Source organism: Equus przewalskii, chromosome 9 (genome assembly GCF_037783145.1).
Source record: "Equus przewalskii isolate Varuska chromosome 9, EquPr2, whole genome shotgun sequence".
Lineage (NCBI taxonomy): Eukaryota > Metazoa > Chordata > Mammalia > Perissodactyla > Equidae > Equus > Equus przewalskii.
Window position 1 is genome coordinate 9,974,346 of NC_091839.1, and position 27,366 is coordinate 10,001,711.

Below are 27,366 nucleotides of genomic sequence, written 5' to 3' on the forward strand. Positions count from 1 at the left end.
AGCTCTGGAGTCAGGGGTGCGGCGCTGAGGCTGTTCCCCTTCCTGCAGGCCGGGCAGCCCCCCCCCCCCGCCCTACTTCCGGGCTGGGTGACCTTGGGCAGGTCATTTGAACTCCGAGCCTGTTTCCTCCTGGCCTAAGTGGCATTGATAAGGGTGCCTGGGTGAGAGCCATTGGGAGAACAGCTGGGAGCCGCGTGGGAGCTGTCCCGTGCGTCCTTGTGGCCTCTCTGGGTTCTCAAAGCCGCCTCCATTTGTTGCATGCCACTTCACACACCTCCTGAAGTTCTCACTAGTGGGATCCTCCCACCAGGCCTTGCAGGATCAGAGCTGGGCTAGAAAGAACACCAATGACAGACAAAAATCCCCCCTCACTTCACACCGAGCACCAGTTTTATTGAGCTAGTTTGCTGGCTGAGCTGAGCGGGGTAGGGAGCGGGAGCTCCCCTCTGGGCACGCCCTGCTCCTGGAGGCCGGGTGCAGGAGGCCGGGGTGTGGAGGAGCGGAGTGTGCTGCCCTGAGGCGGGGCAGGGGTTGGGGTCCTCGGCCTCAGGAATTCTGAAGGGAACAGCTCCAGCCTGGCCTAACAGGGTATGCTGATGGGCAGTGCTGGTGGAGGTTGCAGGGGCCCCACAGCTGAATCCGAGACTCCTGGAAACAACAGAAAGGGATCCTTTGATGTCCCTGGTGGTCCCCTTAAGGGCAGACTGACAGATTCACCTCTGCTCCCTGCCAGCCATCAGCTTACCCCAAAAACACGCCGACAGGAGCCACTGGCCCAGATTGTCGGCAGCTTCCTCCCCCATTAGAAATCCTGGTTTGGCCTTTGATTTGGCTCCGTCTACCCACTGACAGCCCCACGTGGGTAAACAGTTTGCAGGCAAAGGAACCGCCTCCGAGGTACCCTCCGCCCCCCACCGGGGGAGCCGTGAGCAGCCTGGCTGCATCCCTGTCTTTGCGTACAATGTGTGGGCCCCGTGCTGAAGCAGCAGCAAGTGGTGTTCCCTGGAGGCCACGTGGGAGCCCGCTGTCCACGGGCGTCCTCGGGCTCCCGGCTGCCAGCCACCCTGGGTGGAAGACGGTGTCTGGCGGAGGGCAGTGCTTCCCGGAAGGCACGCAGGCCGGTGCGCTAGGACAGGCGGATCCTGACCCGCACGCTGGAGTGGGTCACCAGGGCGCCGTAGTGCCCCACCCAGGAACGCGTGTCCCTCCCGTACTGCTCAAAGGACACGTAGCGGATGCCCTTGCCGAAGTTGGTGAAGACATGGTAGACCTGCAGGGGGAGGAGAGCAAGAGGGTGAGGTCTGTGCTCCTCCACCGGATTGCAGATACTCCCCCCGGAACGGGTGCCAGGCCTGTCCTGGTGCCGGGGAGACGGCGGTGAAGAAGGCAGCGAAAGAGCCCGCCCTGGTGAAACTGACCATCTCGTGGGGGACCAGGCACTGGAGACGGATGGAAAGGGGCAGAGGGAATTCGGCAGGAGGGCGGGGTCGTAAATTGAGGTGACATTTGAGCAGAGACCTGAAGGAGAGGAAGGAGCCATGGGGAAATCTGGAGGAGAGTGTTCCGGACAGGAACAGTCAGTGCAAAGACCCTGAGGTGGCAGCGTGCTGGGAGCAGAGCACGGGGAGAAGTAAGAGATGAGGTCAGGGAGCTAACGAGCAGATCCTGGGGGTTCTTGTGGGCCAGGGAAGGACTTCGGCGTCTGGCTTTTCCATCTTTTGCAACTTTTTTATTGAGATAAAACTCACCTAACATGAAATGCACCATTTTAAACAGTACAATTTAGAGGCTTTTAGTCTATGCACAGCATTATGCAACTATCACCACTATCTAATTCTGGAACATTTCCATCACCCCAGGGAAAAACGCTGAATCTGTTAGCCACCATCCCTCACTCCTCCCTCCCTGTCGGCCCCTGGCAGCCACTCCCTGTCTGGCTCTGCCTGTCCTGGACGTTTCACATAAACGCCGTCCTACACTCTGGCCCTTGGCCCGGCCTCCCGCACCTAGCAGGTTCCCCGGGTCCCTCCGTGTGGCAGCGTGGGTCCAGACTCGCCTCCTTTCCACCAGTGCCTGGAGGGACTCTGAGATGGAGCCATGGAGGGTCACAACCAGGGGAGACGTGTGACCTGACTGCCTTTTCAAGGGGATCTTTCTGGATGCTGTGTCTACATGGTGGGGGGTCAGGGAGGAGATGAGGAGTGGAAATGAGACCACTGAAAGGTTGTTTCGATAAGTGGGGTGCAGTGATCGTGATGGCTAATGCTCGGGAGCCAGCCTGGGCTTGGGTCAGGCCCTGCACGCTTCTGTGCCACTCTGGGCCAGAGCTGTGCCTCAGTTTCCTCAACTCTAGAAGGGGCACAGTGTGAGGACTTGCGTTCCCCGCTGCATTCCCAGCACGTACAGCAGTGCCCAGTACACGGTAGGCGCTCAATAAATGTATGCAGATCAGCGAGGCTGGTGTGCTAATGAAATGAGTTAATGCACAGCGCCTGGGCTGTGATAAGGGCTCAGAGATGGTTGGGGGTTCTGGATGAGAGCCGAGGGCCGCCCCTGAGCAGAGTGAGAGGTGGGGTGCACCCCTGGGCGGGTCGGGGGCAGTCTGGAAGGCGCTCTGGACCCACCTGCCGGCAGCCTGGCTCCGTCCACTGAAGGACAGGGTTGGGCGAGGCCGAGAACTTGACCACTTCGTTCTCGTACACGTCCAGGAGGCGGACCCGCAGCCGGTAAACGCAGCCGCAGTTCTCTCGGGCGCCCCACCTGCCGGGGGGCGGGAGGACGGTGAGCCTGGACGCCCCCCACCACCCTCCCACGTCTCTAGGGTGGGGAAGGAGGCTGAGGGCTGGGCCTCCCTGCGCCTGGACGAGGGTCGCGCCCCCGATGGCGCAGATGGGGGGGTCTGGCTGGGGAATCTGGAGGAGGAGCCAGGGCATAGGAATCTGGACGCTGTGGGGGAGGAGCCAGAGTCCCAGGGAAGAACCTGGATTTTCGGCGGGGGAGCAGGAGCTTGAAGGAAGAGCCCGAATGCTTTGGGGAGCAGCGGGGTGCTCTGGAGAGGAGGGGGCTTGTGCTTGGCCCGCAGACTCTGAAGCCGGCCAGCGCCCCCATCCCAACTCTGCCGCTCAGTTCTCAGGACACGGGGATCCCTTCCCTTCTGAGGCCGTGGGTGTCCACAAGCCCTCAGGGTCAGCCTAAGTTGCCGACTATGGGGGTGGAGTGGGTGAGAGAGGCTGGTCTGTTTCAGACCAAGCGAAGCCCGTCAACGGCTCCCATGTCAGCGACCCGGGTACTGCTGGGAAGAGGGGGTGGGGCGACGAGTGCAGAGTGAGGGGTCTGGGCTCCCCAAGGCTCCGCCCCTCCCTGGCTCGGCACCTCTGAGAGCATCGCTTCCCCTCTCGAAGCCTCAATATGAAGCGGCAGAGTAATGGGCCAGCCCATGGGGTTGATGGCGGCGGGAAACGAGCGCCTCTTGCAGAACCGCTGCCAGCACCACAGTCGGTGCTGGGGGCAGGTCGCCAATCTTCACTCACCAGTCGGCCACACAGATCTCGATCTGGGCGCTGTCCAGCAGCTCCTGCCACACCCCCTCCATGACCAAGTCGACAAGCTGTCTCTTGAAGCACCATCTGCGAAGTGGAGACCATGGGGGAGCGGGGGCAGACAGTCACAGCCTAGAAATCACCTCCTCCAAGAACTCCCTCCCCCCAACCCTATCTTCGGCAGCCCCTCAGGGTTTGCTCTACCAGCTAAGATGGATGATGGGCTGGGCAACCCTGTTGGCCTCTGCAATCCCCTCCACCATTCTCCCCGCTGCTCTGGGCTCCAGGAGGCTGACTGCTATGCAAGCCTACCCCTGATATTTGTGGGGACCGGGACATGGGTACCAATGGAGGCCCACATTGAACGGGGCATTCTGGGGCTTCTGAGAGTGTGGGGGCCCGGCTGTGGGGCTGTAGTGCCTGCAGAGATGGTCTCCCTTCCTCTCCCTTCCTGTTGGGTCAGCAGTGGGAAGCTCCAGCAGAAGATGGAAGGGAGAGAAGAGAGTAAAATCAGGGTATTTACCCTCCCGGCTCCCTCCCAAGGGATCACTGTGGACTGCTGTGTGCCTCAGGGAAAGGGCACAGCTCCGAAGTGGCCTCTCCTCAGAGCCTTCTCTGTCTCACATTTCAGTAACTTCCCCGTGTCGGGTCCAGGGGTGGCGATGAGCTTCCCCAATGTTACTAGCCCGGGCTCCTGCAGTACCGCCTGTGGTCTGCCTACACCTTTGAACACTGTCCTCCCCCTAGTTTGAATGTGCCATAATAATAGAAATAGTGCAGTGCTGGCAGAAGAAGTGATAAACTGGCCAGTGGAACGGAACCCAGTGCTCAGGGACAGACCTAGGTATGCAGAGGAACTTGACAAATGATAGAGGCGGCACCGCCAGTCCATGGGCAAATGGATGGATTCTTTAGACGATGCTGTGGCGAAAACTGACTGAATCTGTGGAGGGGGGAAAACTGGACCTTTCCTAACACCACGTTCAAAGGTGGATTAAAGATCTAAATGTGAAAGGTAAAACTATGAGGTTACCAGAAGAAGGTATAAGAGAATTTTGTTAGGCTATAAGCGTGGGGAAGGGTTTTTTAAACAAAATTTCAAAAACAAATTCTAGAGCGAAAAAAGAGAGAGGTGAATTTGATCATATGAAAATAACAACAAAGAACACCACGGACACAGTTAATCCAGATGGAGAGTGGGAGATTTCCACAGTGTTCAGGATGGACGAGGGACTGACAGGTAGAATCTACAAGGAATTCCTGTATATCAACAAGAATAAAACATCAACCCTAATAGGAAATATGAACAGGCAATTTACAAAAGAGGGAATCCAAAAAGCTAACAAGCATATGAAGAGATGCTTGATTATTAGGAAATCGAAACATGCAAATTAAAACAGCGATGAGATATCACTTCACCCCTAATATACTGGCAACTACTAGAAAGCTGGATAATGCCACAAGAGAATGGTTGACTATGGGGCGAGAGACAAGGAAAATGGTTGTGGGGTATGAGGGTAGAGAGAATCAATAAATCAAACGGTTCTGATGGCTTCATAGCATTTATCACAATCAGCAGCTCTGGAGCCAGAACCCAGATTCCCTGGGTTCAAATCTCAGCTCCACCATTTACTAGACGTTGGTTAGCCTCTGTGCCTCAGTTTCTTACTATAAAGTGCAGATAATAACAGTCTCTACCTCACAGGGTTGTTGCCAGGATTAAGAGCTCTATGCAAAGCATCTGGCATAGAGTAAGTCCTGTTGTTTTTTTTTTTTTTTTTAAAGATTTCATTTTTTTTCCTTTTTCTCCCCAAAGTCCCCCAGTACATAGTTGTATATTCTTCGTTGTGGGTCCTTCTAGTTGTGGCATGTGGGACGCCGCCTCAGCATGGTTTGATGAGCACTGCCATGTCCGCGCCCAGGATTCGAACCAACGAAACACTGGTCTGCCTGCAGCGGAGCGCGCGAACTTAACCACTCGGCCACAGGGCCAGCCCCAAGTCCTGTTGTTTTTGCTGTTATTTTACTGGTTATGTGTGTAATGTCTTCCCCCACCCTACAATTAAAATGTAGATGAAAAAAGAGCAGGTTCCTGATGTTGCCGCATTTTCCTTGTGTCTCTGGCATATAAAACAGTGCCTGGTACCTGGCAGGTCCCCAACAAATATTCGTTGATTGACTGCCTGAATAAATGAGTGAGGGAAGGAGAGGATGAAGGTGGGTGAGGGTGAGGAGGATGATGGGGTTGGGTCCCCCTCCCTCCTCGGAACCCTTGCCCCAGGGATCAAGGGCCACTCACTCGAAAGAAGTCACGAAACAGGTCTGGGAAGGCGCTCCCGGCACCCGTGTGAGGTTCTTTTCCACGGCCCAGCCGTTCCCGCCGTGCTCCACCTCCCAGCCTCTAAAGCCCTCTGTGGGATACAATAGGGTTGAACACAAGGGATTCTCCCGCCAGCTCGTCCGCAGAGCCCGCCACCACCCAATTAGCCCCGCCCACCAGCTTCTCCCAGCAGCCTGCATTCCTGGTCCCACCCCACCACCCCGTCACCCAGCCCTGCCCATCCTCTCAGCTTCCCCTCGGCCCCACTCGGCCCCATCCCCTGTTCCACCTCTCTTCAGCCTCTCAATTTACTGGGTTTCAATCCTGGCCCGCCCGCGGCTCCTTCTACCAAGACCCCATCCTCTCCCACCACAGCACCCCCGGCTCCTCCCTTGGCCCCGCCCACTCCTCAGTTCCCGTCCCCAAGGCCTCTCAATACATCGTATATTTCCATGCAAGCTCCGCCCCCTCCAGCACCCAATCGGCTTCTCCCTAGCCTTCCCCTTGGCTCCTCCCTCTTTAGCCACGCCCACCGAGCCCACTGTCCCAGCACGGGGCCATTCCGGCCGCGGCCCCGCCCCCTGGCTCCGCCCGCTGGGTGTCGCCCATCCATTTGGTGTCCCTCCACCGCCTACAGCCCCCGGCTCCACCCACCCAGTCCGTCTCTCCCCCAGCCCCTGAGGGGCCTCGCCCGCCCACTTTCCCAGGAGCATCTTTCCTGGACCACGCCCCCCGGCTCCCGGCCCTGGCCCCGCCCCCTCCCAGGCCCCGCCCCCGGTACCCACGCTCTCCGCAGGAGTTGAAGATGAGGTTGCGGCCGAGGGGCGCGCGCAGGCAGTAGCGCGCCAGGGCGCAGAGCGGGAACTCCTCCTCGTCCTCGCCGTGGGGCGGGCAGCGCTGGGCCGCCGCGTACAGGGCGCGGCCCTCGGCGCTGCGGTCGCGGGCCAGCTGCAGCAGCCACACGGTGGGCCCGTCCACCACGTCGCGCCACGCGCGGCACACCGGGCGGCAGCGCAGCACTAACGCGCGCGGCGGCACGTGGCTCAGCACCTGCACTAGCAGCTCCGGGGGCAGCGCGTCCAAGGCTAGCGGCGGGTCCGCGGGCAGCCGCCGCCGCGAGGGCCGCGCGCCCATCGCCGGCCGCCGGAGTCCTGCAGGGCGAGAGGGGTGGGCGGGTCAGGGTCGTCTGGCCTCCCTCCACCGCTCCTCCCTGGACGCAAGCCCGCTGCGGCTGGACCGTGACCCCACCAGGTACGTGGGCCACCCGGGACTGACAACGGCCGCGAAAACCAGGCAGCTAGTTCCGGCCACCTGGCTCCGGAGGGCGATCGATCGGCTTCTCCCCAGCTTTCCCCCTGGAGCAACAACCCCCTGGCCTGACCAAGACCCCCACCGGGACTGCTAACCATGGCTCCCATCCCTGGCCGGCGCACTCGTGTCAGGCTAAGCACTTTATAGATGACCATAAGCACACTGAAGACCCCCGAGAAAGACCCAGCGGGGAGGAAACCACTGTCACCCCATCCCCCAACCTGTCCCAGCTCCTCAGGCCTTTGGAATTCATGACCTGTCTTCAGCAAAATCTATTTCCTCAATCTCTTGACTGGACGTTCTTGTCACCTTCTTGTTCTAATCAGAACCCAGCTGTCCTGTGGGCCTTCCAAGTGGGGAAATCTCCTTGCTCCTTGGTGCTGCTTCCAGACCCTTCTCCCTCCATCCTCCCCAAGCTCCCCAACTATGAATCTCATCATCAGAGCAGATTGTTGACTACCCCACGGGGTGCATCATCTGCTGACCCAGATCAGTACTTCTCACTTCTCCAGGCTCACTGTCAACATTCTTAGTCATTTCACATCCAGGTAGATGATCCTTCCTTCTGTCTCCTGCCCCCCTCCCCCCCTTTCCTGACCTGCTCTCCTCTCTGTCCCCCCCTCCCATGGTCACACCTAGACCTTGTCTCAATAACGACAGCATCTTCAGAGCCTCAATCTCAGGCATCTCTCCACCCGTCTCCTCTCTTTCCAGCTCTCTCCCCGCAATGCCCTAGACCCCCACTGTCCTTCCAGCCCACTGGGGTCTGCCACCCTCTGTCTCTCCCTCCTTTTCAGGCCCCTCATCCCCTCACATCCTCATTTCTTCCTTATGCAGCTTAACTTCCTTGGTTTCTTTGCATACCACATCGCCTCCTCTGGCTTCCTCCTACACGAGACCCTGGTTAAATCCAGCCCCCCGTCTACCTTGTGCCTCTCCCACCCAGTTTAAAGCTGCTGAAGGACAACACACAGCTTCACTGGCTGGTCTCCCTTCGAGTTTATGAACTTGACCCTCGAGTGTGCCCCTAATGCTGCCCAGTCATCAGGTTTACATTTTTCTTAGGCCCTCGCTCTTCCTCTCTGTAGATAACCATTTCACACCAGATCAGGAGTAAACCCCCAAGTCAGGTCCTGGCCCTCCCTGCCCAGAGCCCTCGTCTGGCTCCATGTCATTCAGGGGAAAGGCCAAGTCTTCGCCGTGGCCCACAAGACCCCTCACGATCTGCCCCCATCGCCTCCCTGCCCTCATCTCCCCCTCACTCACTCTGCCCCAGCCACAGCGGCCTCCACACCTCAGGGCCTTTGCACAGGCTGTTTCCTCCACCTGGATCCAGAGGATTTCTTTGCTCGCCTCAGTGCTTCCTTCAAGTCTTTGCTCGAATGTCAGCCTCTCCACGAGACCTTCCCTGGCCACCTGATTTACAACTTCTGGGCCTCACGACCAGCCCACATTGTAACCACCACGAGGGCAGAACTGTTGTTTCTTTCACGTACTGCAAACCACAATGTCCACAGTGGATCCTGACATAGAATAACTGTGCGATAAAGAGATGTTAAATGAACGAACGAATCGTCACACCAGAAGCCCACTGCGCAGGTGAAGATGCGAGGCACAGTGAGGCGAAATCCCTTTATTTAACAAGAACTCAGCGATCAGCCCAAGATCTAGTGCAAAATTCGTTGATTTCCCTGTTTGGGGCAGAACAGCCTCGTCCTGAAAGTCCGACATCTGGATCCAGCCGGCCTGGGTTCGAGTCCCAGCTAGACCTCTTCCTAGTAATGTGACCAAGGGCAAGTCACTAATCTCTTTGTGCCTCAGTCTCCCCTTCTGAAAATGAGGATGTTAACAGTGGTTAATTCCTAGGGTTATTGTGAGGACGAAATGAGTTGATATTTGTAAAGGACTTAAAAAAAACTGCCAGTGTCTCATAAATAAAAATAATATTACTCTTAAACACTAAATTATTAGTTGCTCTTATGATTACACATCATAAAAAAATAACAAGCTCCATTTAGCTATATTTTCATCTGGCGACATTTCTGGAGCCCTCGTTTGGCCACTGAGCTGAGCGTTTAAGCTGGATCGTCTCACTGCATCCCATCCACTCAGTTTGATGGCCAAAACCATCCTTGGAGGTGGGCCCGGTCTAACAGCCTTCAGCCAGCTAACGCTTGTCATGTTGTCTAAAGCCAGTGGGTGCCCGGTTCCTGTCAGCTGTTGTTATTTTTAAACAAATCGATGAAGGTCTTGTTAAGAAATCAGCCTCTTTCGGGCAAGCGGTCTATGGACATGGCGCACAGCCCGACACCCCTTGGCCCCGACGGCAGAGTGACCGACATTGTGGAGACCGGCTTTAGAGACTAGAGTGTACTTTGCCCCCACGGTTGTTAGTTGCGTTAATAATTAGCAGCAATTTACCAGCAAGTGCACCAGTTGCCTGGCGTGGACGGGACACTCACCAGAGTGTAGCGGGTGGGCCCTCTTCCGGAATGCGGAGACGGGGGACCTCTGGAGCTGGGGGGCCCCCTCACACAAGGAGGGCAGCCAGACTTCACTGAGGAGCAAGGACCTTCAAGCGACGTACCTCCTGAGCCCTGGGGATAGAAAACGCTTGTTTAGGATGCTCTACTGAGGGCCCCGAGGCAGCTCATAGCTGCCAGGTCCACACAGCTGAGTGCCAACTACTGGCTGGCTCGTGTGGGCCCTGCTGCCGGGGCATTCAGGAGCATGTGCGTGTTTAGGGGGAGGTTTTTACTGGTTATCACAGTGACTGGGGGATGCTGCTGGTATTGTTTCCAGGGACCCATGATGCTACGGCAGAGCATGTCTTCCCAAATGGCTATACAACGTACCCTACCTGACACACTCTTCCAGGGCTGGACCCCTCTCCATTAAGAAGTGAGTCCGGGGGCCGGCCCGGTGGCCTAGTGGTTAAGTTCACGCATTCCGCTATGGCGGCCCAGGGTTTCACTGGTTCGGATCCTGGGCGCGGACACGGCACCACTCATCGAGCCACGTTGAGGCGGCATCCCACATGCCACAACTAGAAGGACCCACAACTAAAAATATACAGCTATGTACTGGGGGGCTTTGGGGATAAAAAGCAGAAAGAAACCAAAAAAGAAGATTGCAACAGTTGGTACCTCAGGTGCCAATCTTTAAAAAAAAAAGAAGTGAGTCCACACCCCTCCCCTGGACATGGGCAGGCCTCTGCGACTGCTTCAACTTTCAGAACAGCGCAGAAGTGACTGCTAAGGGGTTTCCGAGGCTGGGTCGTCACAGAGGAGATGCTGTCAGGATGCGCACCTTGGGAGCCCTGAGTCCAGGGGTGTGCTGCTCAGTGTTCAGCAACTGGCTGTCTGGGGAAAAAGGACAAGAGTCTGGGTTTGTAGCATTTGCTGTTTTCCTTGGTGTAAGTACACCCACTGGGGCTGATGGCGAGTTCTCACGGTGAAGACCTTGCCCTGTGGGGCTGGAGAGTTGCCCACAGTCCGCTCTCGCCAGCCACCGCTGCAAGCTGGTGCGGCATCCCGCTGCCTGGACCCTCGCTTCAGGCTGGCTGCCCTGAAGTCATCATTCTGGAAAGCCCGTGTGGGGACAGAGGGCAATGCCTGGGGAGCCCCAGATGTCTGAGTGTCCACATCCCAGGTGCTAACATGGGACTGAATCAGCCTTCAGACGACCCAGCCGCCGTGTGTCGCTGTCTGAGGGCACCTGCCCGAGAGCCCCTAAGAACCGCTTAGCTGAGCCGGGTCAATATCCCCAGAGCCATAAAAAATAACGAGAAAAGAATGGGTATTGTTTTAAGTCACTGCGTTTTGAGCGGTCTATTGTGCAGCTACATGTGACGATGCTCAGAGACCTGCATTTCGTGGCATGGGTACCACTTCAAAGAGCTATCCTGCCCCGGATGTCAAAGAGCCCCAAGGTATTTATCCAAAGAACTTAAAGTCAGCAATCCCAAAAGTCCTATGCACCCCAATGTTTATTGCAGCACTGTTTACAATAGCCAAGACGTGGAAGCAACCTAAGTGTCCAGCAACAGACGAATGGATAAAGAAGATGTGGTACACATATACAATGGAATACTACTCAGCTGCAAAACAGAACAAAATCATTCCATTTGCAATAACATGGATGGACCTTGAGAGAATTATGTTAAGTGAAATAAGCCAGCGAGAGAAGGACAATTTGTGCATGACTCCATTCATACGAGGAATTTAAAATTATGGACTAAGAACAGTTTAGTGGATACCAGGGGAAAGGTGGGGTGGGGGGTGGGCACAAAGGGTGAAATGGTGCACCTACAACACAAATGACAAACATTAATGTACAATTGAAATTTCACAAGATTGTAACCTATCAATAACTCAATAAAAAAAAAAAGAAATAGTTAAAAAAAAAAGTAAAAAAAAAAAAAAGAGCCCGAAGAAGAAAGAACGGGTGCCCGATGCAGACCGATCTGGGTTCAAACACTGATTCTGCCTATTTCCTATCTGTGTGATTTGGGGCAAAAAAATAATTATCTCCACCGAGCCTAGTAAATGTAATGCAGGAAGAACATGCTTTTCTGTTTGTTTTTAACAGCATGGTATTAAATATATTCATAATGTCATGCCACCATCACCACCATCCATCTCCAGAACTCTTCTCCTCTTGTAAAACAATAATGCCCGGGGCCGGCTCAGTGGCGCAGCGGTTAAGTGTGCGCACATTCTGCTTCTTGGCGGCCCGGGGTTCGCCAGTTCGGATCCCGAGTGAGGACATGGCACCGCTTGTCAAGCCATGCTGTGGTGGGCGTCCCACATATAAAGTAGAGGAAGATGGGCATGGATGTTAGCTCAGGGCCAGTCTTCCTCAGCAAAAAAAGGAGGATTGGCAGCAGTTAGCTCACGGCTAATCTTCCTCAAATAAAATAAAATAAAATAAAACAATAATTCCCCATCACTCCTTCCCTCCTCCCTCCAGGAACCACCACACTACTTTCTGTCTCTAAGATTTTGACTACTCTGAGTCCTGAGATGAGGAATCATACAGTATTCATCTTTTTGTGACTAGCCTATTTCATTTCTCATCATGTCCTTGAGGTCCATCCATGTTGGAGCATGTGTCAGAAGCTCCTTCTTGTTTAGGGCTGAATAATATTCCATTGTATGGAGAGCTCACATTTCGCTTGTCCGCTCATCTGCGGATGGACACAGGGTGCTTCCACGTTTTAGCTATTCTGACTACTGGTATTTTTAGTGGTGTGATATCTTTATTTGATTTTATTTAAAAATCTGGACTCTTTTGTACCCTTAGCTTGTGATCAATGACTCAATGATTCGTTTCATGATGAATCTATGTCCTGAACACCAACAAAACATTCTCTGCCAAGACAATTTCAGGCAGCACTGCAATTTCACACCGGGCAGAGGTATACTCATTTAGAAAACGTGTTTTTTTCTGTTTCTCAATCTGAGGGCTGACTATATATGTGCATTCATTTGTAAAAATTCATCAGACTGTACAGTTTGAGCGCTTTTTAGAAAAGGTTTCCTAAAAACAACAATAAAAACAGAGATGGTAATCCACGGAAAGGAACAAAAAGATATCCAAAAGCTCTCCCCAAAGTTATCAAACAAAAGATAGGACTGCTGTAAAATGAAGGAACCCATGGAAACTACGGAGAGTTGGTTCTCTCTCTCCTCAGCAGTTCCTTGAATTGTGTCGGGCTAGAGACCTTTTGTTTTTTGCTTTTTCTCCCCAAATCCCCCCAGTACATAGTTGTATATTCTTCGTTGTGGGTCCTTCTAGTTGTGGCATGTGGGGCGCTGCCTCAGCATGACCTGACGATCAGTGCCATGTCCGCGCTCAGTATCTGAACCGGCGAAACCCTTGGCCGCCGAAGCGGAGCGTGCGAACTTAACCACTCAGCCAGGGGGCTGGCCCCTAGAGACCTTTTTATAGTGACTGGAAAATTTTGCACAAAAACACTGCCGTGGGACAGCCCCATGGCATAGTGGTTAAGTCCAGCATGCTCTGCTTCGGCAGCCTGGGTTCACGGGTTCAGATCCTAGACACAGACTTACATAGCTCGTCAGCCATGCTATGGCGGTGACTCACATACAAGATAGAGGAAGTGGGTACAGATGTTAGCTCAGGGCCAATCTTCCTCACCAAAAAAAAAAAAAAGAGAGAGAGAGAGCTGGGGGCTCCTGAGGCATTTCTCTGTCTCCACGTGGTCTCTCCAGCTGAGCATCCTTTTCCCAGAATCTACACTCAAAATGTCAAATAATATAATTTCATTTTCAAGGCTCCTGATTCACTAAACTGTGTTCATTTTATACAGTCATTTTTACTTTATTAATTTTATTCCTTAATTTTTGTTAATTTTACCTTTATTATTTTAGCAGTTTTATTTCAATTGATTTTGAAATTATTTTAATCAATTTTATCAGCTAATAACAGATGAGAATGACTTACGCGTAACCCTTATGCATTTATAAGTGTATGTTTTTACTGGCTGTGATATTTAGACAGTTTTGTCCTTGAAATGTCATTTTACCAACTTTTTATTTTATTTTATGAATTTGGAAGACTGACTAAACTGTTACTATGAATAGTAATATTTCAGTATCAGCCTAAATAATACACGGGTAATGTTAGCATCTCCCCTCCTTAGGAGTCAGCGAATATTCACTGTATAATTACTTCAACTTTTCTGTATGCTTGGACACTGTCATAAGACAATCATGGGGGGAGAAGAGACCCAAATGCCCCCCAGCAGGATAGGTGGTGGCTGGAGCTCCCACTATGGAGGCGATGATCTGGGTTCGAATCCTGGGCACGCCATCTCTTAGGTGTCCTGCTGACCTCTGAGCCTTGGTTTTCTTGCCTGTAATTTGGGGATACCTCTTGCTCTGCCTCAAAGGGTCGCTGTGAGCAGTGAAGGACAAATGTCCCTAAGCCATGCCCAGGACTCAAGCAACAAGACCCAATGGTAATAAAACAAGGAGTAGGATTTTGCTCTCAGGGTGAGTGGATCATCTGAAAGGATGGGGGGCCCTCTGTGGATTCACCTTGGGGAGGGGGGAAAAGGAGAGAGGAGTAGGCGCATGCGCACCTCATCACCCCCGTAAACTCAGCCACTGCCCACAGCACCCACATTGACCTTGAACCCCTCAGGGAGAGTAGGAGAGCAGGCCTCCGAGCCAGTGCCAGAAACTATCCCGACACCACCCCATAGAGACACAGTCACCAGGGTAAGCTGGGGGATCTCGGTGGTGGGATTCAGGCTGCCGTTCTGCTGTGTGTGCACGTGTGCATTTCTTTGCATTTATAATTGCACGTGAGCCCTGTTTCCAAGATTGGGTACGTTTTAAAAAAACTACCTTTATTTATTTATTTTTTTGCTGAGGAAGATTGGCCCTGAGCTAACATCTGTTGCCAATCGTCCTCTATTTTGTATGTGAACCACCACCCTAGCATGCCTGCTGATAGTGGTGTAGGTCTGTGCCCGGGGAACCAAAACCAGGCTGCCAAAGCGGAGCCCGCCGAGTTTAACCAGTAGACCACCAGGGCTGGCCTGCCAAAAAATTACCTTTATTGATGTATAAGTCACATCCAATAAAATGCACATATTTCAAGTGTACAATTTTAAACAACTCTACACAACCACGTAACCATCACCACAGCCAAGATAGGGAACATTTCCGTTTACCCCCTCCCAGACAACCCCCGCCTCCACCCCAAGGCACTAATCTGCTTTCCGCCACAATAAGTTCGAGTTTTCTTTTTCAGATTTTGTATCAATGGAGCCATACAGCGTGCCAGTTATCAGTTTACTGCCTCCCAGCTCCAAGCGGCGAAATACGAGTTTGGCCCTTTAAATCTTTTTCCTTCGCCCGCTGACATGATACGTTTTTCCAGTAGAAGGAGCCAGAGAGTCGCTGCCGGTGGGACAGACTTTGCCTCCAGCTTCCAGACCTGCTCCCTGGAGGGCGGGCAGCTTCTGGGGCAGCTCGGGCAGCGGGCACGCCTCTCCAGGGTCTGGCAGCCAGCGGCATGCCCTGGCCCCCCACGCCGCCATCCGTGGCTTCCTAGCAGGGCGCCCCTAGTGAGGCACGTCCTTGTGAATTGCTTTCCCCAGCATCCTAGAGGATGGACTTCTGGCAGTTTCCAGAGGGTGGATGTCCAGCAAGTCCCACCGGTGCAGCCTCCCCAGGGACTCCCCTGCCGTCTAGTGAGCCTCGGCCAAGCATTCTGCAAGGAGCTCAGAGTCTCTGGGGGCTGTCATCTTTCTAGAGCTCTCTATCTTGGATCTTAGGAGTCATGGCTGCTCCTTATAGCTGCTATTTCTATGTTCTTTAGCATTCTCCTAATTTCTTAGTAGCTAATTGCTCTTACACGAATCCTCTGCTATAATGAATAATTCTGTATATTAAACATTCTCCCTTCAAACTACTGTGTGGCTCAGTGTCCTGGCTGGACGCTGACTGATACATATAGTATGTGCTCCCTGTGTCTTCCTTCCTTCAGGATAACCTTTGCGTGATTCATACACATTGTTGCAGGTGTCGATCAGGAGTTCATTCCTTTTTATTGCTGCATAGTATTCCATTGAACAGGAAATCCACAATCTGTTTATCCGCTCACCATGGTGGACACTTGGGTTGTTTCCAGTTTGGGGTTAGTAAGAATAAAGCCGCTATGAACATTCCTGTACACGTGTTTAAGTGGACGTATGTTTTCATTTCTCGTGGCTAAATGCCTGGGAGCAGGACTCTTGGATCCTATGGTAAGTGTATATTACCAAGCGCATTTCACGTAACAAGAAAACACCCAGCGGTTTTTCAGCCTTATCGTGCCCTTTGCGTTCCCATCAACAGTGTAGGCGAGCTGCAGTTGCCAGCACCTGCTGTGGTCAAGCTTTTTCGTTTTAGACAGGATGGCTTCCTTTTCAGGCCTCTGGGGGATTCCGCTCTATCTGACATTCTCCCTTATTAATTTTAACTTTTTGCTCTTGAACTGTAGCGCTGGGGTTGCTTCTAATCTGCAACAATTGGTTACATAAAAATCGTCGAGACAAGGTTAAAATTTTTTGCTCTTTAAAGTGGTTTGCATGTCCAAAGATTTGATGTGGGGCCAGACTGGTGGCGTAGTGGTTAAGTTCCTGTGCTCCACTTCAGTGTCCCGGAGTTTGCAGGTTCAGATCCCGGGCCTGGACCTACACACTGCTCATCAAGCCATGCTGTGGTGGCATCCACATACCAAATAGAGGAAGACAGGCATAGCTGTTAGCTCAGGGCCAATCTTCCTCACCAATAAATAAATAAATAAATAAGATTCGGTGTGGCTTCTCCTTCGAGAAGGCAGACTGAGCTATTGATAATCAGGGCCGTACTAGCCTTTATGAGCCTTTGGGTAGATTTTTTTTAAAGGCAGCCATTCTGGGTGAATGCACCCCTGGGCCAGCACTGCCTGGTGGTCAGAGCAAGGGCTGGATCTGAGACCCCACTTACATGGCTGCCTTTGGCTGGCCTCATAATAGTAACAGCTCATATGTGCATGGTCCTGTGCTAGATGCTCTCAAACCACTATCCCAGGAATTCCAAGTTCAAATGTCTACAGGAGACAGGCAGTACCCCAAAGGAGGCTGACTGGTGGGAGAACCAGGGAGTGGTGGGGACCCTGGCAAACCAGAGCACAGCTCAGCCTAAAGGCTGTGCCAGCACTCACTCTGGCTGACTGACTGCCAACTGGGTGGGTGGGGGGCCCAGTTTGGCCATATCTTCCAGTTTTTCAAAAGAACCTGGAAATCTCAGTTTTTATGCAAAATCACCCAATTTTCAAATGTTAGCAATGCGTTAATAGTAATAATAATAATAAATAGTAAAGCAAGTACAGGCCAGATGAGACAGATCTACAGACCCAGGAACCGACTAGGGGTGGCCATTTTGTGACTTCTGTGTTTTCCCACTTGATCTTCACACCATGAGGAAACCGAGGCCCAGAGAGGAGAAATGACTCACGTAAGGTCACACAGCAGTCAGAAGTGGAGTGGGGATTGGAATCTGGGCAGTCTGATCTCGCTCTCAACGGGCATTCTCTCTACGTACGGCAAAGAAGTTGAACAGCAAAGTCAACAGCAGGGAGATCATCAATGAAAAAGCCATGTTGATCTGTTTCTGAAATACAGAAAGCAGACAGAAGTGCAGGGGCTGGGACAGAACTCACAGTGGGAGCCATGGAGCCTCAAGGACCCCAGAGGCTCTGGAGCCAGAGGGGCCCAGGCTGGCGTAGGCGTCCAGGTCAGGACTGAGAGGGCAGAGTGAGGGCAGAGGTTAGTCCATCTTTGAAAAAACCGTGCCTATTGGCTCCCTGCTCATCTCCTTCCTCTTTCACGCTTTGCCACACAGATCTCAGGCTGTCCAACGCTCTCACACCAGAAACACAAGACAAGAATGGATGATTGTTCCCTAAACAAACTGCATGAAGTGTCTGGGAAGTGCCAGGCTGCCGGCGTTCCTGGGTGTAGCCCTCCCCATTCCAGCATCCAGCTCCCAGCAGAGACTGGCTTCCTCCGTGCTATCACCAGACAGAGGGCTCAGTCGGCCCTTCAACTCGACAAAGGCCAGTGGGAAAGAAGGACTATATTTGTAACAGCCCCAAACCTCATCCCAGTTACTTAAAAGAGTCTCCCAGCCCCTCGTTTGTTTGAAAATGTGACTGGACAAGAAGGATCAGCAGATACTTGAGGGAAACTGGGAACCTGAAAGAGAAGGAGAAGCTCCTCAGGCAGAACCAGAGCAAAGTGACCCCAGAGGAAACAGACGATTCAGAGGCCAAAGGAAAAGAACAAAACCTAATTAGCACACTCAGGGCCAGCTTCAGGCTTCATGGGCGTGTGACTCGTGCATTCACACCTGGCCCCACACTTAGGAGGGCCCCATGCTTGTTTTAACGCTCTGTTGTTGCCAACTTGAAATTCGGAATCATTTTTGAGCAAGGAGCCCACATTTTCACGTTGCCTTGGGCCCAGCAAATTATGTAGCTGGTCCTGGGTCCACTTAGATTTGAGAAGATATTGAAAACGAGACGAGAATAGGATACTATAAAAAGAAGAATGTCTTCAAGAAGAAAAAAAAAATCTAAGAAATAGATCAGACGAGTTAGAAACAGGAAAATGCTTCTCTCAAAAGGGAAAAATGAAAGCGATGAGAAACTGCAGGAAAAACAAAAAGCTGCTTAAGAAAGTTGTGGTCTGAATATGATAGACACTAAACTGGATCCATGTTGTGTCCATTTGACAAAGTGCAAGAGAAAGGAATCCATGTGACCTGGGGGCTAGGGGCATTCTCCTTAGAGAAGCCTGTTTATTGGTTTTCATGGGGAAAAGATTGCCTTTTTTTTTTTTTGAGGCATAATTGACACATAGCATTGTATAAATGTAAGGTGTACAATGCGTTTTGATACTTATATACTGTCATGCGACGACAATTGTAGCATTAGCTAACACCGCTGTGAAAATTAATAAAGGAAACCTCAAGTAACGTTGGAGTATGGAGGCCTATGGAGAGAGCTCTCACACCCTACCGCTCATGGTCAGTTTCCCTACACAGGAAGAGACGTACCTTGCATCTCCGACAGGAAGTTGTCTCCACCTGACTACCCTGGCAGGAGGAAGGAAGATTTTCTCCTTGCCCAGCAACAAGCCCAGCCAATGGAAAACACCGTCGCTCAGCCAATGAGAAGCCACTGTCACTCTGAACTCTTACTTTCCTCCAATGAACTTTTCTTAAAGACATTTTATTTTTTTTTGAGGAAGATTAGTCCTGAGCTAACATCTGCTGCCAATCCTCCTCTTTCTGCTGAGGAAGACTGGCCCTGAGCTAACATCCGTGCCCATCTTCCTCTAATTTATATGTGGGACACCTCCCACAGCATGGCTTGCAAAGCAGTGCCATGTCCACACCGGGGATCCTAACCAGTGAACCCCCGGCTGCCCAAGCGGAATCTGGGAACTTAACTGCTGCGCCACCAGGCTGGGCCCCAAAACCTTCCATTTTGTTTAACTTCCCAGAGTATCTCTCTGCTTGCCAGAAGAGATACTGTCTGATTCATGAATCATTTCATAAAGCCAATTAGATTTTCAAATTTACTCAGTTGAATTTTGTTTTTCAACACATCTATCATGTCACATAATTATAATTTCTTTTTTGTGATGAGAACGTTTAAAGATCTGATCTCCTAGCATGAAGACTGTCTTTTTAACAAATGGTGCTGGGAAATCTACATGCAAAAAAGATGAATTTAGGCCTTTACCTCACACAATACACAAATAGCAACTTCAAATGAATCATAGACCTAAAAGTAAGAGTTAAACCTGTAAAATTTTTAGAAGAAAACAAGAGAAAAATCTTGTGATCCTGGGTTAGGCAAAGATTTCTTATATATAACACCAAAAGTATGATTCATAAATGAAAAGAATGGATTAATTACGCATCAAAGTTTGGAACTTTTGCACTTCAAAAGGCATCATTAAGAAAATGAAAAGACAAGCTATAGATTGGCAGAAAATATTTGCAAATCATACATCTGATAAAGGACTGGTATCCAGAATATATAACGAACACTTAAAATCAATAATAAGACAAACCAATTTTAAAAATTGGACAAAGGATTTGAATAGAGATTTCACCAAAAAATATATGCAAATGACTGATAAGCACAAGAAAAGATGCTCGACATCATTAGTCATTAAGGAAGTACAAATTAAAATCACGATGAGACACCACTTCATGCCTACTAGAATGGCTATTGTTCAAAGGATCGGAGAGGATGCAGAGAAACTAGAAACTTCTCATTGCTGGTGGGAATGTGAAAAAACAGCCACTTTGGAAAACAGGCAGTTTCTTTAAAAGTTGAACATTTAAAAAAAAACAACTTAAACTTGCCACAAAATCCAGCAATTCTAGTACTGGATTATCTACCCAAAAGAAATGAAAACATATGTCCACATAAAGACTTGATTGCGAATGTTCATAGCAGCATTATATATTTGGAAAAAATCCTAATGTCCATCAATGGATATTCAGCGGCCATCCGGTGAACAGAGCAACAAAATGTGGTCTGTCCATACGAGGGGATACTGCTCAGCAATAAGAGGAATGAAGTACTGTACATGTTACATCGTGAGTGAACCCCAAAACAGAATGCTAAGTGAAAGAAGCCAGACACAAAAGAGCTCCTATTGTAGGATGTATTTATATGGAATGTCCAGAAAAGACATATCTAAAGATACAGAAAGATGAGTAGTTGCCTGGGCTGGGCATGGGAAGAGGGAGTGAGCACAAATAGGCACAAGAGATATTTTTGGAGGTGATGGAAATGCTCTAAACTGTGGTGATGGCCGCAGAACTCTGTAAATTCCCAAAAATCTCAGAATAGGACATTTACAAGGGCTGAATTTCATGGTATGTCAATTACACGTTGATTGCTGTCAAAAACCCCTTCAAACTTTACAGTTAAAGCAGGCAAGACTGAAGCATGTTACTTATGGCAGCAGAACAGACTTGACAGTGGGAAAATACACGGATGACTGACAAAGGATGGGAAATGAAAGGTGGGGGAGGGGGTCCAGGATGCTCAGCTCACCCACCTTTTAGCACGGGAATCAAAAGTTGCCAGAAGAAAAAATAGAAGTGATGCATGAAATTTAAACTTAGAAAGGCTAATAAGAAATAATCCCTAGGGGGCCAGCCCCGTGGCCAAGTGGATGGGTTTGTGCGTTTCGCTTCGGCGGCCTAGGGTTTCACCAGTTTGGGTCCTGGGCACAGACATGGCACCACTCATCAAGCCACGCTGAGGTGGCGGCCCACGTGCCACAACTAGAAGGACCCACAACTAAAAAAAAATACACAACTATGTACTTGGGGGGGCTTTGGGTAGAAAAAGGAAAAATAAAAAATGTTAAAAAAAAATACCCAAACAGTACAATTATTAAAAATCACTGGGGCAGTAAAGCAGAGGAATACACAGTTGGCCAAATACCATCTTTCATAGCAGACAGTAGTAGGTGATTCTGGATTTCTATCTATTTCTCTGTCATTTCATTGACATCACCCTCTCAGTTACCCAACTGCCCTCCAGGCCACAGTGTGAGAGACGGGGGAGGCGAAGTTACCTTGGCTGTTTGGTATATTCTAATTTAAATGTAATGAATATCATGTGTAATAAAGATATGCTTTTTTTAAAAAAAATAATAAACCAATCAACCAGTACAATGTCACCATAATTTACCTAAAATGCTATCAAGGAGGGACCAGCCTGGTGGCATAGTGGTTAAGTTCGTGTGCTCCGCTTCAGTGGCCCAGGATTTGCAGGTTTGGATCCCAGGTGTGGACCTACACACCACTCATCAAGCCATGCTGTGGTGGCGTCCCACGTATAAAATAGAGGAAGACTGGCGACAGATATTAGCTCAGGGTCGATCTTCCTCTCAAAAAAAAAAAAAAAAGAAAAAGGAAAAAAATGCTATTAGTGAGAACTCACATACACTCCTGGTGGCAGGATAAGTGGGTATAACCACTTTAGAAACTAGTTGGCATTTTTTACTGAAGTTGAAAATGTGCCTCCCCCAGGACCCAGCAATTCGACCCTAGAGCCAGGAAACTCATACTAGAATATTCCTGAGAGCATTGTTCCTCACAGCTTCAGCCTGAAAATGACCCAGATGCCCATCCACTGTAGGATGTGTAAATAAAGGTAGTCACAGAATGGAATACTATGTAGCAATAAAAAGGAGTTAACTATAAGTACCCACTGCAGACTGAATGAACCTCAAAAGCATAATTTTGAGTGAAAGATGCTGGACAGAAGTCACCCGAAGTGTGGTTCCAGGACAACCAGACAGCCTGGGACAAGCCTGGCTACACCTGTGGTCCCAAGGTAGTTAGGGTAATTATTAATAGTGACTTCTATTGCTTCCAAAATTTCCTGGTTTGGATGATAAATTACTCACACCAATGGTTCTATTCTCAGCAAGTTCGCACACGGGCTAAACTAATCAATATTGTTTACGGATGCGCGCATAGGTACTAAAACAACATGAAGAAAAGCAGAGCAGAGAAGTGAATAGCATGAAAGTGAGGACGGTGGCTCCTAGAGGAAAGGAGAGAGCTTCAACCAGAAGGAGCACACAGGGAAGCATCTGGGAGCTGGCGATATTCTCGCTGTTGACTTGGGTGCCAGTTACATGGGTAAATTTATAATTATTTGTTAACGGTACATATGTTTTATGTACTTTTCTGTATGGATGGTATATTTCACAATTAAAAATAAATGATGCCATCAATGAACACCATGCTTATTTAAGCCAAAGAACGCAATTGTCTAATTGCATCTTAGTGCAAGAAATAATTCACATTTGTCGAGTGCTTTCTTTGTGGGGCACTCTGGGAAATTCTTTCCGTGCATCCTTTCGCTCCCAGGAGGCAGTGGTGACATTTCTGGGCGAGAGGGCATCACAGGGCTAGCAAGGGACACTGGTTTGGGGAATTAGTGGTGACAGCCTGAAGTCCCAACTCTAACTTTTTCATGACTTTGGGCAAAAAGGCTTTCCCTCTGAGTATGAGATTTCTCCTCTGAAAATGGGAAAGGTCGGGTCCACATCCCCTCACCATAATCCCCAAGCCCACAAGCTCTGAAAACGGAAAGTCTTTCTCAGACCCAGGTGGTGTCAGAGCTGACTTGACTGGCGTGAGGTTTTGTTTATTCCCCTGGGAATGAACAGGCATTTCGCTGAAGAAATATCAGTACGTCGGAGCACACGATGCTCCGCAGCCTCGCCGGGCGTCTCACGTAACGTACAGGATGCATTCCATAGGACTTGCCTAATATTCATTCATAGTCTGGATTCCCAAACGCATTTGGCCTCAAAAGTTTTGGATAAGACACTGAGGACTTCTAATAACTCCCGCCTCTCATGGAGGTGGGAAAATTAAAAGGTCAAGCCTGGCCCTCAACAAATGTTGGTTGTTGTGACTGTGATTAACAGTGAAGGTGGGCGAAGGCACTGGAGTCTGTCTGCACCTCCACACAGCGGAGTCACGCGGCCACTGAACCCACGACCAGAGGAACGTGGGCTGAGGGGGGAAGAGCTCAGAAAGTAAGGGACGAAACACGGCAGAAAACCACACTGACGGCAAAGTCAGGGCCACGTGCTGAATTTTAAGAAGAAAATGCTAAGTTCAAAATCTCTCTATAAAAAAGAGAGGGAAGGACCCAACAGGGTCATGGCGTTAACAGCGGTTATTCCCAGGGGAGGAGTCTGTGCTGGTTAAGAAACATCCTTCACAAAATACTAATGGTTGCTGTTAACTGAGAACTGACTCAGCTCTAGGTACGTGGGGATGCTTCACAAAACCCCATAGGAGCCCCACAGACAACATGAGGCAGGCGCTGTTTTTCAGCTGGGGAAACTGAGGCTTGGAGGAGGGCAGCGACGAACCCAAGGTCACCAGCTAAGTCAGTGGCAGAGCTGGGATTTGAACCTCGGTGTGGAAGATGCCAGCGTCTGTGCCACTGTGCACATCTTCATCTCTTTCTTAGTTTCTCAATTGTCTGACTTTATTTTCCCCATAAAAATTTCATCATAGGGCCACCCAGTGGCGTATTGGTTAAGTGCACACGTTCTGCATCGGCTGCCTGGGGTTCACCAGTTCAGATCCCAGGTGCGGACATGGCACCGCTTGGCAAGCCATGCTGTGGTAGGCGTCCCACATATAAAGTAGAGGAAGATGGGCACGGATGTGAGCTCAGGGCCAGTCTTCCTCAGCAAAAAGAGGAGGATTGGCAGCAGATGTTAGCTCAGGGCTAATCTTCCTCAAAAAATAAAAAATTTCATCATAAATTTGAAAGAATAGTAAAACGAACATCTCTGTATGTTCCACATTTTGCCATATTTGCTTTCTCTCTATTTTCATGAATTCTTAAATATTTCGACACGGGGCTGGCCCAGTGGCGTAGTGATTAACGTCACATGCTCCAATTCAGAGCCCAGAGTTCACACATTCGCATCCCAGGCATGGACCTATGCCATGCTGTGGTGGTATCCCACATATAAAGTCAAGGAAGATGGGCACAGATGTTAGCTCAGCAACAATCTTCCTCAAGCCCCAAAAGAGGGAGACTGGCAACAGATGTTAGCTCAGGGCCAATCTTCCTCACCAAAAAAAAAAACCTTCAACTTGCATCTCCTAAGAAAGAATCAGAGCCCTTTTTAGGTCTTCACAACCACTTACCACCAAGAGAAGTCCATTCTGCCCTCTCATACCCAGCCCGTGAACAATTTTCCTCATTGACCCAGAAAAGTCTTCTGCAGCTGTTTGTTCCTGACAAGCTCAGGGGCTTGCACACTGCTGTGGGTGGTTACGGTTCCCCAATTTAATCTAAAACACTACCCTTCCTTTTCCATTTTCTTAGATTATATTACTTTTATCATAGAAAAAAAAATAAGGCACTCTCATTTCTATTTGATTTGTGAACCACGTGTATAACCTGATTGGGTTAAACAATAAAAATCAGTAGTTAAATAAACAGCCAACAGGGAAGCTGACAGGAATGCTGTGATCATTAGGAAAGCTGTCGCCATCTATTTTTAGCAAGAGATTAATGTGTAAAAGCTGATAAACCAAGAGATAACCATCCAAGAATCTGCTTTAAAGATGTGGAAGTAACTACCAGAGGAATCAAAAGCAGAAAAGATTTAAAACGATGCGCCACAGACCACAAGTTACTTTTTACCATTTCTGAAAAGTAACTTAATTTCCAAACGTTTTCATTGGCCGTGGGGCTGGCGGCTGCGGTTTAAAGGATCCGTTATTTTTCCTGTAAAGCTTTGTCTTTCCTATTTGTCCTTTGTTCTTGTGCGTTCCCGGGACGTTTTTAAAAAGCTGTTATTATTTATTCTAAAAGTGTGTTTGCAATAGTGCGATCTTCCCAAAGCGGGAGTGAACAGATGCTGTCTAAAGTTGAAGGAACAAGATACCCAGCGTTCAGCAATATTCCTGGACACTGCAAAAGTTGACTTAGAAGAACCAAATTTAAATTGGGAGGAGCTCAAAACACCCTGTGCCCAGTTGCTAAATCAAGCAACGGCGCCGGCGCCGGGAGACCGCGGATGGGCAGGGTCTGCGAAGGGGCGGCGGCCGGCAGGGACAATGGGCACAGCTGCTGGCGAGCGGCCCGGCCCTTCGCCGGCTGCAGCGGACACGTGTCGGTCGCTGCGTTTGGAGGGACGGACTTAATGGTGGCCTCGCAGCGGGCGGAGCGGGACAGGTTTGCAAAGCAAAGCCCTCCCCGCAGGATCTGGGGCTCACTCTGGCCCGGGAGCCCAGGACCGGAGGCCCAGGAAAGGGCGCAGGGGCACAGGACGCCCGGGACCCGCCCCTCCGGGTAGGGTCTGGGGGCGGAAATCCTTCCTGGGACCCCCAGCGGCGAGTGGGGACCGGACGCGGGTCCCGACCTGTGCCGGCGCTCACCTGGTGGCCCGCTCGGAGGCGGCGGCGGGCAAAGATCCCCTTTCCCCCGCTGCTCCGGGAGGCGGGCGGGGGCTCCCTGGATCGGCCCCCCAGGGAGCCCCGGGGCGGGCGGTCCTCCCCCGGGGGTGCTGGCGGCCGCGGCGGCTCTGGATGCGGCCCGCCCTCCTCGGGCGGCTGCGCCGGCGGGCGGGACCCGGGAGCGCGGCTGGCGCCGGGCCGGGCCCAGATGCCACGAGGCGGGCGGGGACCAGAGCCAGCCCCGAGCTCCCGGGTCTGGGGGCCCGCCCCTCGGGGAGCCTGCGCGGTCCCCACGTGGGGACCTGCGGCCCCGGCGCCCCGCGATCTGACACCTGGGTCCCCGGCGCCCAGCCCGCCGCCTCCTCGGGGCGAGCTCCACCTCCGGGAGCCTCCCGCCGTGGGGACGCCCCCGGCTCCCCCAGAACCCCCAGACCCGGGTTTCCTTCTCACCCCGGCCTCCCGCCTCCAGCCGCCTCCGCCATTCGCAACACCTCCCCACCATCTGTCCTCTGCTCTTACGTGGCTTAGCTGAGACTGTGACGCTGGGCCTGGTTTGAAACACTGGATCAGAGTTCCTCCCGCGGGGATCCTCTCGAACTTACATCGTGTCCCCAGAGCCTCGGAAACCCGGCCTGCTCCCACGCTGAGCCTCGCTACCCCGCTTACTTCTCTGCGGCCGCGACAACCTGTGCCCCCTGCTTTGGAAACCCGCCCCCTGCCTGTATGACACACAACTGGATTAACCCGAGGTTCAGGGCCAGCGAGGCCGAGGCCACCAGCTATTTGTCCCCTGCCCTCTGCCCTTGGGCCCGCACCGTTCCTGCATTGCCCTAGATTGTCCAAAGGTCCTCAAGTGACTGCTCTCAGACATCCCAGGGCCGGTGCCCTGAATGCCAGGCCGCCCACCACGAGTAAAGCCTCGCTGGCACTCGCTCATGGCGTGCACTGTGCGCGATGCTTTATAGGCACGACCCCAGGGACGCTCTCCTGGGAAACTGAGGCCCAGAGAAACGTAGGCTATGCACCCGGTGCAAGTCGCTTGCTTGGGGGGAGAGGGGGTGGTCACACGACAGGAAAGGGTTCGGGCGTGGGTTCCCCGGTCCCCTCCTCTAGGAGCTTCTGCAAGGGACCCCAGCGCCATTGCGAGGACCGCGTGGGATCCCGCGTGCAGCGCCGAGGGATCCTTACCTCTCCGTCACCTGGACCCACCGCCTTTCCGAGCATTTCTGTCGCAGGTCGTAACATTATTGCATTATTTGTAGCGTTTTTAGTACAGATCCACACACAGTCTCTTATCTAAGAGGCTTGGGATTCCGGATTTTTTCTAGGAGGCGATAGGAGGCATATACCGTACACAGAGTTCTGCAATAGTCCCAGCAGAGTGACGGCCATGCTCCGTGATCGCGCGATGTTTCTGCTTCAAAGCGCGTCTGGAGAGGAGCACACGCATAGTGGAATAGAAGTTATAAATCCCCCCGACGTCGCTTCAGTCGGGTCTTACTGCGTGGAGAACTGGGGGGCCTAATTGGTGAAGAAAGTTTGCTTGCGGACTGGAGATAATAGCAATGACTTTTTCTTTCTTTTATTGATACCATCAATAAGCGCCTGCTGTGCACCAGATGCAGACCGCATGGATGACGTGGGTTTACAG

General features: G+C 51.3%; 1 protein-coding gene across 19 annotated transcripts; it reads right to left on the bottom strand.

Annotated features, from left to right (window-relative positions):
• Positions 1-368: 368 nt before the first annotated feature.
• On the bottom strand, positions 369-26,389 carry FBXO17 (F-box protein 17). 19 transcript variants are annotated; one of them, XR_011543752.1, is made up of 10 exons: positions 26,235-26,370; positions 17,187-17,342; positions 9,633-9,767; positions 8,437-8,707; positions 6,645-7,010; positions 5,839-5,950; positions 3,531-3,626; positions 2,625-2,760; positions 961-1,270; positions 369-648 (listed from the first exon to the last, which is right to left on the bottom strand). XR_011543752.1 is itself a non-coding variant. In XM_070632746.1 (9 exons), exons 5-9 carry the CDS (start codon positions 6,991-6,993, stop codon positions 1,127-1,129), a joined length of 837 nt encoding a protein of 278 aa, XP_070488847.1. In that variant the 5' UTR covers positions 6,994-7,010; positions 8,465-8,707; positions 9,633-9,767; positions 17,187-17,342; positions 26,235-26,370; the 3' UTR covers positions 369-1,126. The 19 variants fall into 19 exon arrangements, 13 of the variants coding, with proteins under 13 accessions (XP_070488847.1, XP_070488844.1, XP_070488845.1 ...); XR_011543751.1 differs by lacking the exon at positions 17,187-17,342; XR_011543750.1 differs by lacking the exons at positions 17,187-17,342; positions 26,235-26,370 and adding an exon at positions 25,698-25,839 and having other exon boundaries at positions 8,465-8,707.
• Positions 26,390-27,366: the final 977 nt, after the last annotated feature.

What these genes read in the sequence shown, in the direction of transcription:
- FBXO17 (XM_070632740.1), bottom strand. Translation starts at nt 6,993, where the DNA reads ATGGGCGCGCGGCCCTCGCGGCGGCGGCTGCCCGCGGACCCGCCGCTA. An exon ending in CTTCAACTCCTGCGGAGAGC is followed by an intron (nt 5,951 to 6,644) that starts GTGGGTACCGGG and finishes TGTATCCCACAG; the next exon opens with AGGGCTTTAGAGGCTGGGAG. An exon ending in GAGATCTGTGTGGCCGACTG is followed by an intron (nt 2,761 to 3,530) that starts GTGAGTGAAGAT and finishes GCCCCCCGGCAG; the next exon opens with GTGGGGCGCCCGAGAGAACT.